General features: G+C 43.1%; 1 protein-coding gene across 1 annotated transcript; it reads right to left on the bottom strand.

The window, feature by feature from the left end:
* Window positions 1-4,708: 4,708 nt before the first annotated feature.
* On the bottom strand, window positions 4,709-11,696 carry LOC134102768 (P-selectin-like). The gene is made up of 9 exons (XM_062556995.1): window positions 11,556-11,696; window positions 10,236-10,320; window positions 7,777-8,175; window positions 7,576-7,683; window positions 7,208-7,393; window positions 6,656-6,847; window positions 5,459-5,548; window positions 5,320-5,341; window positions 4,709-5,175 (listed from the first exon to the last, which is right to left on the bottom strand). Exons 1-9 carry the CDS (start codon window positions 11,556-11,558, stop codon window positions 5,106-5,108), a joined length of 1,155 nt encoding a protein of 384 aa, XP_062412979.1. The 5' UTR covers window positions 11,559-11,696; the 3' UTR covers window positions 4,709-5,105.
* Between the last annotated feature and the right edge of the window lie 1,965 nt (window positions 11,697-13,661).

Below are 13,661 nucleotides of genomic sequence, written 5' to 3'. Positions count from 1 at the left end.
GATTGCTCCTCAGGATTCCCCTCCCTCTCGGCCAGCTCCAGGCGGTAGCGCAGCACCCCGGCCGGCGGCTTGGGCAGCCTGAGGGTGGCGGTGGAGCGCTGGAGGTCCACCACGACGGCGGGTGGGGGGACGTCCAGGGCCAGGTGATGGTGCACGCGGGCCCCTCCGTGGAAGAAGTGGACGTCGGCCCCGGGGCGCGAGGTGGAGTCGGCCAGCGCGCAGGCGATGAAGTGCACCCCTTGCCCGCGGTTGGCCTCCATCAGCTCGGTGAAGATGCGGAGCTGCTCGCGCATGGCCTTGGAGATGACGTCGCAGCAGAACCACGGCTTCTCCTCGGGCTGGTCCGCCTCCGGCGCTGCCGAGTCCGGGGCGGGCTTGTGCTCGTCCAGGTAGGCGCTGAGACGCTCCAGGTAAGGCTCGTCGCGGTCCACCGAGGTGAAGGAGAATGAGACGACCGTCTCCTTCTGCGGGTCCAGCCGGAACGCCTCCAGCTCCCGGGCCGAGCACACGGTGGTCATGCGGCTCAGGCTGCGCACGTACAGGTCCAGCACCTTGGCCTCGGAGCACTTGTCCCTCAGCCAGCGCCGCAGCTGCGGCCCGCAGCTGCGGCCCGCCGAACGGCGACGCCCGGTGGGCCTGCAGGGCCTCCCTGAGGGCGCCCTCCTCCAGCAAGCCTCCGCGCACTGCCCGCAGCACGCCGGCCAGCTCGCGGCGCAGCCACGCCTCGTAGTCGCGCAGCAGACGCCGGGCTTTGGTCAGCCGCTCGTGAGCTCTGCCCAGGCAGCGCAGCAGCGGGTCCCGCAGCAGGTCGTCGCACTGCCTCAGCGCCTCGCCCAGGCCCTCCACGGCCGCCTCGGCCTCCGAGACGCTCACGCTGCTGACCGCGCTCTCCAGGCGGGCGGCGCTGGGGTCCAGGGTGGCCAGCGGCAGCAGCCAGACTCGGACGGGCACGGCCATCTCGCCCGCGTCGCCCAGCATGGCGGGGAGCGCCGCGTAAGCCCGCACAGCCTCCTCGAAATTGGTGGGCATCTTTTTGAGGTGGTAGTCGCCGTAGAAGGTGCAGGTGAAGGTGTTCAGCTCTGACCTCTCGTCGGCGCTGACCTTGGCCATGATTCCGGACTCCCCGGACTCCCCGCCCATGGACAGAAGGGGCATGTTCTTCAGCACCCCCGCCAGCTTGGCCTCCATCTCGCTCTTGGCTTTGGCGGACTGGACCTGCTTGTCAAACACAAAGAAGGCCTGGGCACCGTAGAGCACGGCCACCACCACGTGCGTGGCGGACTTCTGCTCGAAGACCTCCGGGTACTTCACCTGGCCCAGGTGTGTCATGGTGAGCTGTTCGAAGCGCACGGTCTGGCCATACTGCAGCGTGACGCGGGACTGCCGCAGGGAGCGAGTCCGGTCCTTCAGGTACTTGGCCGAGCCGCAGACATCCACCAAGTCGCCCAGCAGACTGGCTTTGAGGGACGAGCTGATCTCCAGCAGCTTGGACTTCTCGCTGATGCTGTCCGAAGTGCTAATGTTGAAGATGGAGTTTGGTTTAACACGAGCGTCCAGGTCTTCCTTCAGGGCATCTGAGTCCCACAGGGTGACCCCTAGAATAGTGGGGTATGTATTTAGGTAAGAAAGGAAGAATTCCGCTGATTTTTCACATAAATCTCCGTTTCTCGAGGTCACAAATTACGTTAATTAAGTTAGCAAATAAAGTCAAGATCACTATTTTGAGTAAGGTTAGCCATTGCATTTTACATTGCATGAACATGAACATTCCCCTAGAGTGTTAGTTGTAGGAACTCGAACTACAGTGTAGAACCAATTTTTTTCCACACGTTTCACTCGTTCCAATAATATATTTTTCATACCAACAATAGGTGACAGAAAGGAGAAGCAGAGATGTGAAAAATCACTGGAATTGTCCTTTAAGGGAGACCTTAAATGGGGAAGATGATTCAACTATGATAATGAACAATGCAGGGCCATGAGCCAATTTCACAGTGTCCAGGTGTCTGGCCTAGTTGATGTTAATGATGCCTTAATTGGCAGGGTAAAACATCTTCCTGTTTCTGTCTTTCCTATAGACTGAGCTGTTCCAGAGGAAGTTAGTTTACACAGTGGCGACATCTTGTGAAATAGGCTTATAGTCACCATTGAGAAGGATGCATTCCCCCAATATTCAGATATACCAAATATTTTCCACTCTGTAAGTTTCATAGTTTGGCTGGCCCTGCGACTTATAGAGGGCAGAGTGTTGGGCTCTCAGACTGGGACTATTAAAATCTGCATGGACAATATAGGAGACCTAATATTTTGGCTAAACTTTCGTGTACCACATCACTTTTTTCCTTCAGTGAATCTTTTTTACAATTACCTTTGAGGCCTTCCTCTTGGCTGCCTTTTCTGCCATTCACTCTTCAATCTATGGTCTTTGGTATTATTTGCCCTCAATGGTGCCTTCCAGGCAGCGCTGCCTTCAAGGCACTACTCCCCTCAGTTTAGGGGTAGGATGAGGGTTGAGGGGGTTAGGGTTAGGAATAGGGTAAAGGTAGTGCCTTTTAGGGGGCAAAAAACACCATTGAGCTCAATCTTTTTGGCCTCTGTGTCCAGTTACAAAGCCTCTGTCTATTCTTGGTCTTAGATTTTGTGAAATAAATTTCTAGATAAATGCGATATTATATCCCCCCTACACTGCATCTCTTCAGCATCCCTGAGATAAAATCAAAGACAAAAAGTGTGTGTCACACACATATCATGCAAGCTTGAATGAATAAGCAATCCCTCTTCTGCATAGTGTGTATTTTCTCTCAACTTTGTTTCCACTTCTCTTCTCTCAACCCTCTGGACTATAGTTTTCACTATGTCAACATTTTACTCTCACCGTACATGTTGAATTCAAGGCTAATAACTTACACCTCTCCTTTCCAGACGCATTTACCTGGGAGGGTGAGAGAAGTGTTGGCTAATAAGAGAAGTGAATAGTCTTTCTACGTGCAGCTCAATGAGACTCGCTCACCAGGGATGTAGGAGTCGTTTCTGCAGTCGTACAGCATCCCTGTGAACAGGGGCCGCCCCAAAGCAGCCATTTCAATCCACTGATGGTCCATCTGTAAATGCTTCAGGCTATTAAAAATGGATGGTTCTAAATAAGGACTCAGGTAAACAGACAGAATTAGGTTTTGCTCTGTACTTGCACAGACTATTGGATGCCTGTCTATGGCAGAAGGAAAAACAGCGCATCTGAAGCTTATCTCTTTTGCTCTACACTTAACGGCATTGTACCATTTTCCTATAATTCATTTGAATTCGAATTTAATCATTTCTCACATTTAAATTTCCATGTAATCATCACATATATAAACTTTACACAGGTTTCGGACAATATTACTATATCATTGTCAAGGAACAGTGAATGGTGAACATTGTCTATAACCTATCTGCATTATTCTTTATTTTGAGTATTGTCAATAATTGTTGGTTCAAACACTGTGAAAATCCCAAGGCTTCACATTGCAATTAAATACAACAAATTCTTGCAAGAATGCACAATAGCCAAACAACGTCTTCAAAACACACCCTCAGAAATGTATTGTGAATCCCTGTTGTGAAGTCTTACCAATCTGAAGATGGTCAATCTTCTTCTAACAATTTGTTACTTGTCCTTTTAAGAAGGCAGGCAGTTGAAATGGTCAGCACAGCTTGTGTTAAGTGGCCAGACAAAGAATAAAAAAAAAAACACAGTGATAGGACGTGATAGTGAGACAAGATGTGCCAATCTTCAGCTTCCGCAAGTGCAGAATATCATTGCACTGTGCACAGCAATTGTAAGTGAGGGTTTTCACATTGTGTTGCAATTGGGGTTTAATCACCACCAGAGGGCAATGCTGCTTAACAAGAATGTCCAGTTTCTCACAGTAATTGGCTGAATTTGCAATTAAGAATGACAAGTAAATAGGTCCCAGCTTGTCATGAAGATGTCGGATAAAGAAATTGTGAAGTTGTTATTTCTCCCTGCAAAGACAATGTCAGGTTTTGCATTTCCATACCACTAGGCCTACATACTGTACATGCAAAGTTCCAAAATAATAATATTGGTTTCAACACAGTGGAATCTTTTCAGTTCCAGTATGCTATTTGAAAGTTGCTCCAACCCTAAAAAGGAATTGTTTGCCTGACTGTGTGAAGGTTATGCCCTTGCTGTCAGTTCATGTACACAGTGCAGATTTGAATCGCACGGTACAGCTCTGTTCCATTTGAAAATACAGAAATGACTAGCATGTGAATTGCTCTACAGAGATAGTGCAATCATTGTGGTGTTATTGTCAGATCAACTGACTCTGAACAGTTGACAGACTTTGAACAGTTGCAAAAAAGGTGACGCAAAAAGTGAATAGGCATGATAATGCAGTCATTAGTTCCACTGAAATTCTAGCGAAGGGGAAGAGAGAATTGCAGAGACGGTGAAACCAAAAGTCATCTATGATCACATTATTTATTTCATTACTTATGTATTGTGTTTTATTTATTCAAGTCTGTGTTTTTCCCCCTTCATTTCCCTCATGCTGACATGGCCGTCATGAAAGCCGATGTTGGATCCGGATTTCTGGATCACGACTAATATATCTCATTGTAATTTCAAATTTCGGAGACAACCCCATACATTTAAGCCCAGAAACTCAAACAGGAATCAGGAAATCAAACGCCTTTTGTTTGGACTTCTTTTATTTTGTGTTAGAAGATATCATATTTGGGTTGTGGTCACATACACAAACTACATTCTAACACATTTATCAAATTTCGACCTCAAAGCCAGGTTTCCTGGTAGCTAAGTCAAGACTTAGACAAATTGACACTGAGTGGCAGAAAACACATATTTATGTAAACATAGGTATAATTAGGTTAATATTTAAATAACAAACATTCCATTGATTTTACAGATTCTGAATATCTTGTCAATTACTGGAAGTCGCAATGCATGCACAGGGAAGGCCGGAACATGCCAGAGTAGTTTAAGTCATGCATTTGGGAATTGGGATGTGCTTGGGTCCTGTTGATGATGAAGGAAGAGGAGAAGAAGTATTTTTGAATATTCCTCCAAATTGTCTATTGTTTCACGGTGTGAAAGGCTCCTCTAGTGGTCCTGTTGCATCATATGCTGGATTCAGCCGGTCATGCTTGGACCTGCACTCACACATGTTGAACAATCATGCATTTCCCCTTGTTATGACTTTGCACTTAACAAGAGTAAACAATGCGTGTCATTCAGGGTGAACATACTGCAGCTCATGTGTCTGAGGCAGAGAGAAAGCTAGTGTTCTGTCTTACCCATTCTGATGACATTTCTTTCCTAACAGAAGCATGAGAACAAGTATTAAATGTTTGAAATCCACGTAGATATGTATTTTAATACCCGAATAATGCATACAATGACATATCTAAAACTAGATGCAAAATATATACTTACTTTGATGAGCATTTCGACAGCAGTAAGCCCAGCAGCAGACTGCTGATAGCACATTCCAGCCTAAAACAGCCAACAGCAAGTGAGAGTATTCTGTGGGAATATATCCGTTTGGGATTTAGTTCTTAATCATGATAAAATAAAATAATATCATGTCTAAAATAGTATAATGTCCATTTATTTTGAGAGCAAATCAAATCTCTGCAAATGTATATGAGACCCTAATTAGAATGAGCAAAGTCTTAAACCTGTAGGCAAAGTCGATTCATACATGTAACACCATGGACGTAGCCTGACTCTCGCCAGACCCTTGTAGTTCCGCCATGCTCCACCAGAGGCGTTTCGCTGAGCTCCACACAAGGGTCTGGACGCGAGGGCAATCCAAACCCCTGGCGGTTGCTCAAAAAATGAGCAATCAATCAGGAGCGCCGAAGCGAGTGTTTGATTCAAATAACAATGGCGGCACGCAGCGAGGAGTCTTGTGCTGACATTGATTCTGCTATTTCAACCGTTTTGTCGGATCTATCGAGTATTCATTCTTTAAAAGATTAACAGAGAATAGTTTTGAAGACATTTATTGGTGGCAAGGATGTTTTTACTCTTCTTCCGACCGGGTTTGGCAAGAGCTTGAAGAAGCCGAGCACGTCATTCAAGATAACAGGCAAGTGGTTTATCAAATCACATGCGAGGATGTTTTACAAGGACCTGCCTTCAGAAATACATACCCTATCGAGAAGTCCCAGATCCTTGTGTGAAGCAGACAGCGAACTACAGGATCTGGCGAAAGTCAGGTTACCATGGACGAGACCTTAACCACAAACGTTGATAGATGTAGTTTCGGCAAGAGTTTATTTGAGAGAGATTGTCTCCAGTAAGTTTTCCACAGGGGGCCAGTATTGTGCTTTGAGGGCCAAAACCGTTAATAGAGAGAATTTGGCCAACCAGGGAATCAAATGGGCAGTTGCTGTTTTAGCCACAACTCATGCTTTTAACAGAGCATTCATTAACAGACCTAACTCTATGTCCAACTCCTTCACTCTCGGACCCGCGCACACACAACACACACACACTAACCCACCACCGAAGCTTCCACCCCTCAGTTCCCCTAAAAGGGACACAACAATGTCAGGAACTCAACAGGTAACATAACACATCACACACAATTAACAGGATATCACACTATGATGCCCGACTGCTTACTTGCACACACTGGTCTGAAGCCCTTCCACTGGCCATTTGCTTCACAGGTCACCTCTGTTGACCCCAGCAGTAGGAACCCAGCCTGGCACTGGAAGCTGCAGGTGGTTAGGAGGGAATCATTGATTCCACCAGAACAGTTCATGAGTCCTCCAACAGGCTCTCTCACAACTCCACAGGATGTAGTAGATATTGCTGAGAGAGAGAGAGAGAGAGAGAGAGAGAGAATATTCAGTTGCTGAGAATTTTCTGAAACAGTATTCATTTGTGTGTCTTTGTGCAGATATAGCTGAGAGAGAGAGAGAGAATATTCAGGTGCTGAGAATTTTCTGAAACAGTACAGTTCAAAAATCAAAGAAACACATCGTCTAAGAAATGAGTATTTGTTACATTGCTATAAGAGGGTCTCTAAATCCTGCATGGACTTTTATTTGTAGTAGTTTTTATGCAATAGTGTGTGTGTGTGTGTGTGTGTGTGTGTGTGTGTGTGTGTGTGTGTGTGTGTGCGTGTGCGTGTGCGTGTGCGTGTGCGTGTGCGTGCATGTGTGGGTTTACCTGAGCATTCTGGCTCACGCTCACTCCATTCTCCTGTGATATTACAGGTAATTTCTCCTGGACCCTCCCTCCTGAAACCATCCTCACAACCAAACTTGCAGGTTGTCCCAAAGAAGTGGTTGCCATGGGCACCGCAACACTCCATCCATCCATACAGTGGTGCAGTTGTCTTAGGGCACTGTACAGCTGTTAGAAAATGGAGTCAGTCATTACAGTGACCTCCTGAGATTTCCAAACATTAGCAAACATAACAATGGAACTTGGTCAAATGTAGCAATGACAAAGCATGTGGTATTCAACTATCTCTCTTTCCTTTTTTCTTTCTTTCTTTCTTTCTTTGTTAGAGGAGATGAATTGTGTGAGCTGACCTGTTTGGCAGTGGGAGCCCTGAAAGCCAGGATTACACAAGCACCGGAAGCTGTTAATGATCTCCACACATTCTCCCTGATGACTGCATGCATCACTGGTGCACTGGGCTGAAGAAAGTATAAAAGTGGAATAATGACTTATGTATTTTGAAAGTGTAAACAATAAAAAAAAGTTCTTGAAGAGAACCCTTTATATCTTACCTTTATAGCAAATGGCAAATTGATCCTTAGAGCAATCGATGTCATTCCATTTTCCCTTCTTAATGCCGTTGTTAATGTATATCTCAACACAGTCTTCATTGTCCTTGTCACTATTGGGTTCATTGGGAGCCCATGACCCATCTCCAGTCAGCGCTTTGTTGGTCCCCACCCAGGTCCAGATCTCATTTATCTTCCTGATGCCGATCCAGTAGTGTGGTGCACTGTACTTATGTGGAATAATGTCTTGTATGGTCAGAAGGTGATTTGTCTCATTCTCATTTTGGATGGCTACTAGATCGGTGTAGTTTGTCCTGCAGTAGTTGCGCGCCGTTGTCCAATTCATTTTATGGGATGAAGAACTGTATGTCCAGCAGACCACATGTCCAGGGATAAAGAGCGCTGATTGGTGGTATATTGGTGTTTTGTGGGTGTGTGAACAGCACATGGGTAATGTGAGGAAATCGACAACCACAATGTCAAGATGCATATCCATGATTACAGAAAACAAATTGTGAAAGTGAATCATTTGAGCGCTCAGACGAACAGACCCAAATATGTCTAGTTATTAGCATTCCAATTGGTCTATTAACATAAACATTACTGATTCAAACAAATACAAAAGCTATGACTGTTATATTTGCTATACAGTATATGCTATATTTCCATGCTGCCAAAAATTACTTACGCACAAACATATATTCAAATTCAGTTAATGACTTTCTGCACACCTGGCACTGCTTAATGTAAAGATCACAAAGATACTCACAAATGGGCAGTGTTGGGAAGGTTACTTTAGAAATGTAATGTGTTACAGTTACAAGTTACCCTGTTTAAAATGTAATAGTAGTGTAACTATTTGAATTGCTTTATCTGAGTAACGTAGCTAATTACTTTTTGATTACGTTTCTGTTTTTTTAATGATATATACAGTGGGTATAGTAAGTATTCACACCCATGCTAAAGTTGACTAAAAAGAGGAATATAAAATCATCTGTTGAGAATTGATTGTAATGCCTTAATTCAAAAAATGAGTAAAAATCAAACCGCTAAGGACACTAATTTTCTTTGTGATTGAAGAATGTATCGTAAATAGATAAATGTTCTTCCTTAAATACAATGTTTGATTTGCATTGAGCTCAATGAGCATCAAACAGGCTAATAGGCTAACTGGAAAAAGCACCATGCCAATCTCTAGCTATGGTGAAGGGTATGTGATGATGTGGGGCTATTTTAATTCCAAAGGCCAAGGGAACTTTATCAGGATGCATAATATCCTGGATCCATGAAATAGCTGGCCTTTAAAAATAAAAACATATAAAAAATCTTCCTGCTCCTATGGGAATTTAACATAGGGGTCAATTACTTATGCAACCTGTATTTAAGGAAGAACATTTATCTATTTACGATACATTCTTCAATCACAAAGAAAATTAGTGTCCTTAGCGGTTTGATTTTTACTCATTTTTTGAATTAAGGCATTACAATCAATTCTCAAAAGATAATTTTATATTCCTCTTTTTAGTCAACTTTAGCATGGGTTTGAATACGTACTATACCCACCATACAGTATAGTCCCCAAATCCATGCGAAGATTTCGGCCTTGGTCTCCAGGCTGCCGAGCAGTTCTATTCAAGCGCACAAGGCAGCATGGGCATTCCCAGGCTATTCATGGGTTTCATCCGGTCCCTTTCCACAGGTGTATAAAATCAAGCACCTTGATTATGAATGCAGACTACATTGTGCTTGATTAATACACCTGTGGAAAGGGACCTGATGAAACCCATGAATATTGAGCCCCTTTTAATACATGAATTAGCATCACATTTTTTATGAGGATAATATAATGATAATCACCAAAAGGTCAGACTTCAAGCCAAATTTTACTGTAAAGTCCATCTGAGTTGACATACAGATGGGTCACAGCCTTTTTTCCCTTTATCATAAAACATTTACAGGCAGGCATGTAGGCCTACACTGATGGTGCTGTAGGCGTGATAGAGCCTATCAGAAGGTCCTGCATCAAACCATGGCTGTGGAGGGAAACAGTTATTTTTACATATAATATTCTTTGCAAGCTTTTGCTTACAATATTGAGATGTAATTCAAATTGTAATTTTTTTAAATTTCAAAAGTACCTGTAATTGAATTACATTTTTCTCCAGCAACTAATATATTACTGTTACATTTATTTTGTAATTGAATTACGTAACGCAATCACATGTAATGCGTTACTCCCCAACACTGCAAATGGGTATCAAGAGGAGTGACTCCCTGTCACTGCCGTGTATACTATGAACAAATGAATAAAGAGGCTTCCCTATGGTGAACAATCTCCAGTGCCTCTTGGGAGTTTGGCAGTATTAGGAGACAGAATGTGCACGTGTGCGCTTGTGTGATGTTTGTTCATCCTGATCCACAGCTTTTGGTAGAAATAACCGCCCGTATCCTTTTATACTCACATAGGGCTAGTATCAAGAGGACTGGCTTCAGGGTGCTCATGATGCCGGTCCATGTGCTCTGCTGTATCTTGCAGCTTGCCCAGGTCTGTTGAAAAGTAGAGGTGGTACAAACATTATGGCCCAGAGTTTCAGGCATAAAACATCCTGGATGCTTTGTGTATGCGTTTTGGCTATATGGGACACAGCTTTTTAATGAAAAGCTGGAGCTCTATCTGAGATGTACGTCTGATCCTTGCACTTGCTATTGTGTTGTCATTATGTGTCTTATATGTGAGCATACCAAAACACATTCCTATCAATTGTATTTTCATACTGTTGAAATGGCTATAATAAACTTGAACTTGAACTTGAACTGATGCAGGCGGTGTGGATGCTCTAACCCAGTGATTCCCAACCTTTTTGGCAGGTGACCCTATTTTGACGTCACAAAACGTTGCTGACCCCAATCATTCACAACATCTCTGTTGCAACACCCGGTCAAGAGTGGCACTTTGATTTCCCCCAAATGTCCTAGTCTGGCTATCTTTGCGCGTGTGGTTGTTTTACTTTGTTTGGAATGTTGATCAAGCATGATTACATCAATCAAGATCTCATCTGGGATCTGATTACATGAGGTTTTAAATATTGTTTTATTTATTGTATGTTTATTTTAAAATAATGTACTGGTCAATTGTAAGATAAAATATCTCAGGCGACCCCAAGGTTGGGAAACGATGCTCTAATCCAATAGTTCCCAAACTTTTTTCTCCACAGATCACCTTCTACATCCTGACTTGGTTCGCATACCCCCACCATCCAACTATTAAAAGTGTCATTCATTCTATTTCAGGCATCATGTTTAATAAGCCGCCCGTTTTTAATGAAAACAATCCCTGCTCTTATCTGTTAACATGGAATCCAAAATGAAAACGACAGATAACACAGCCGTCATGCACACACAATGCAGTATGTTGCCATGTATGTTGACAGCATGGCAAGGCAGATGACCTGACATACTTAGCCTACCAATTAAGAAATACTAGAATTTAGAATAAAATTAACAAAAAAACATTACAATTTGAAATAGAGGAAATTAAACATGAAAATGAGAAGCAAGATAAACATTAAAATAAGGAAGGTGTCATTACTGAAAATAAATTGATTGAAATTTGAAATTGAAATGAAAAGAAAATTCTAAATTGTAATCATCGTAAGTCATCTAAGGAACAATTTTAGTTAATTTATGTTGATTCACTCCCTCATTTCTCACAGCTGACTGATATTGAACTATGTGCACAAGTGAAATTAAAAAGCACAAAGCAAATTCTCTCAAAATCATACCATGTCTGCTGAGATGATGGATCTTTTTCAGTTCCTCAGGTAGGCCTGTCCTGGTGCTATCCGTGGTTCTTTCTATTTCGCTGGTTTCTCTGACCGTATCAGAGTGTGTGTTATTGAGGTATAGGACGCTGCTCTCACCTCTATCTTTGCCTTCTCAGTGGTCCCAAGCTCTGTAGCACACCATTCTCTATTTAGCTACAGGAACCAACACAAAATCGCAGGATGTATTAAATGGATTTTCACTTCACTTTTTTTTGTGAACTCTGGACCTGATTTGAATAGATGAATGCCAGGTTTCCGAGAAATAATTGGACACTGTAAATTGCTGTGTGTGTCAACATATTGGATAAACGTTGAACTTACATGTTTTCAAAAAAAACCAAACAGCTATATGGAACTAGGACCTGATTTCATATTGTGGGAATAGCCTAACGTGTGCCTTTTGTGTGGACAAAATAGTTTCTTTACAGATCTTTATGGTTCTCTGGTTCCTTAGCTTAGAGTAAATGTATCTGATTTGACATGTTCAGCTAAAGGTTGAAGCTCTATCAGTTTAATTTTGATAAGGATGTTAACTAAGAATATATTGCATCGTATCACAGCATAGATTGCCTCCGGCCTCGTGGCTACGGCCGAACAACACCCGTGGGAATATCCATTATCAACCCCACTCTCACTATATTATATTGCTTAAATAAACCGTGAAGGTGAACAAAACAAAAGTCATGACTATTTTATATAACTATTATCATCATTGAATCATGAATGTATACAGGACCCTAATCTTGTTATCTTCTCATTTCTGTAACATATATCCATGCAACACGTCAATGAAAGATACAAATAAAAGGGAAAAAAATCTGAAAGTGTAGGGTATGAATAGCCGTATGAATGTATTTGTACAGATGGGGTTATAAATGATCCCATTTACTTTTATGCCATATTAATGCAACCTTCTATCAGGACACTTTAAAACTGGGTAGGGGGATTCCAACTAACTCTAAGACTGGGGAATTCTCTATTTTAATCAGCTAGCTGATAAGCGGGTCATGTTTTTTCACCCGCCGTGTTGAATCACAGAGGCTGTGTTTTTCCTTTTCCTGTGACGGGAACACGAGTTGTTTGTTGAGAGAGGGGCCTTTCTGGCATTCCTGAGTGATGATAGTGATAGTCATGGCGGGATGGGAGGGGTGGTAGAGGAGGACAGGAGAGGTGTTAGGGGTGTGTGGAGAGATGGGGTGGGGAAGAGAGTGCAACCAGAGATCAGTTGCATAACGCTGCCAACAATGACTGACCTCTGACAGGATCTCACCATGCCTAGTGTGAGTGGGTCATGGAGTCAGGAAACCACTGTTTTGACTAAATGCACTGTGCACGCAGAGGTGAACACACACACACACACACACACACACACACACACACACACACACACACACACACACACACACAGTGTGCATTGCACATTATGCATACACATAACACACACATACACACAGGGTGAGAGAGACTTTACTTCTATTCCTCACCTAAACAGCATACATTGAACTGTCTTTCCATGCGCACAATGCTACTGATCCTGTTGACAAGTATATCAGTGGGTGGAATGCAGAGGTAGATTAGCTTGTGCCATAGACATACAGTGTCATACTCACAAAAACTCACTCACTTCACACACATACAGCACAGAGTCCTCTAGTCTCCAATTATTACCTCCGCCAAGGAGGTTATGTTTTCATCTGTGTTTGTTTGTCTGTCTGTCTGCTTGTTGGTTTGTTTGTTTGTTCACAAGATAACTCAAAAAGTTATGGATGGATTTTGAGGTTTGCGCTCTCTGAGTGTTTTCATTTTGTGAGAAGGTTATGTCAGCATACATTAATATCTTATACCGATGTTCTACAACCAAGAACATGCCAATTTAGTTAGGCTTAGGTTAACATACAGTACTTAATGTTATAATAATTAAGCAACAAGTCAATGATCATGAACTTCCTGAGAAAGAGATTATCCAAACTTCCTACTGATCCTCAGGAAAAACAGTCCAGCACAAAGGCCTAACCTTCACCCCATGTCAACTTTACGGGAAGAGGAAGAACTTAACGAGAACCG

This window comes from Sardina pilchardus, chromosome 15 (assembly GCF_963854185.1).
Source record: "Sardina pilchardus chromosome 15, fSarPil1.1, whole genome shotgun sequence".
Classification (NCBI taxonomy): Eukaryota; Metazoa; Chordata; class Actinopteri; order Clupeiformes; family Clupeidae; genus Sardina; species Sardina pilchardus.
The sequence above is the reverse complement of the archived record's forward strand: the minus strand, read 5'-3'. Positions and strand labels throughout refer to the sequence as shown.

Bases quoted from the DNA above. Each gene is read 5' to 3' on its own strand.
- LOC134102768 (XM_062556995.1), bottom strand. The intron at 8,176-10,235 runs GTGAGTATAAAA...ACCACCAATCAG, and splicing joins CCTCTTGATACTAGCCCTAT to CGCTCTTTATCCCTGGACAT. The intron at 7,684-7,776 runs GTAAGATATAAA...TACTTTCTTCAG, and splicing joins ATTTGCCATTTGCTATAAAG to CCCAGTGCACCAGTGATGCA.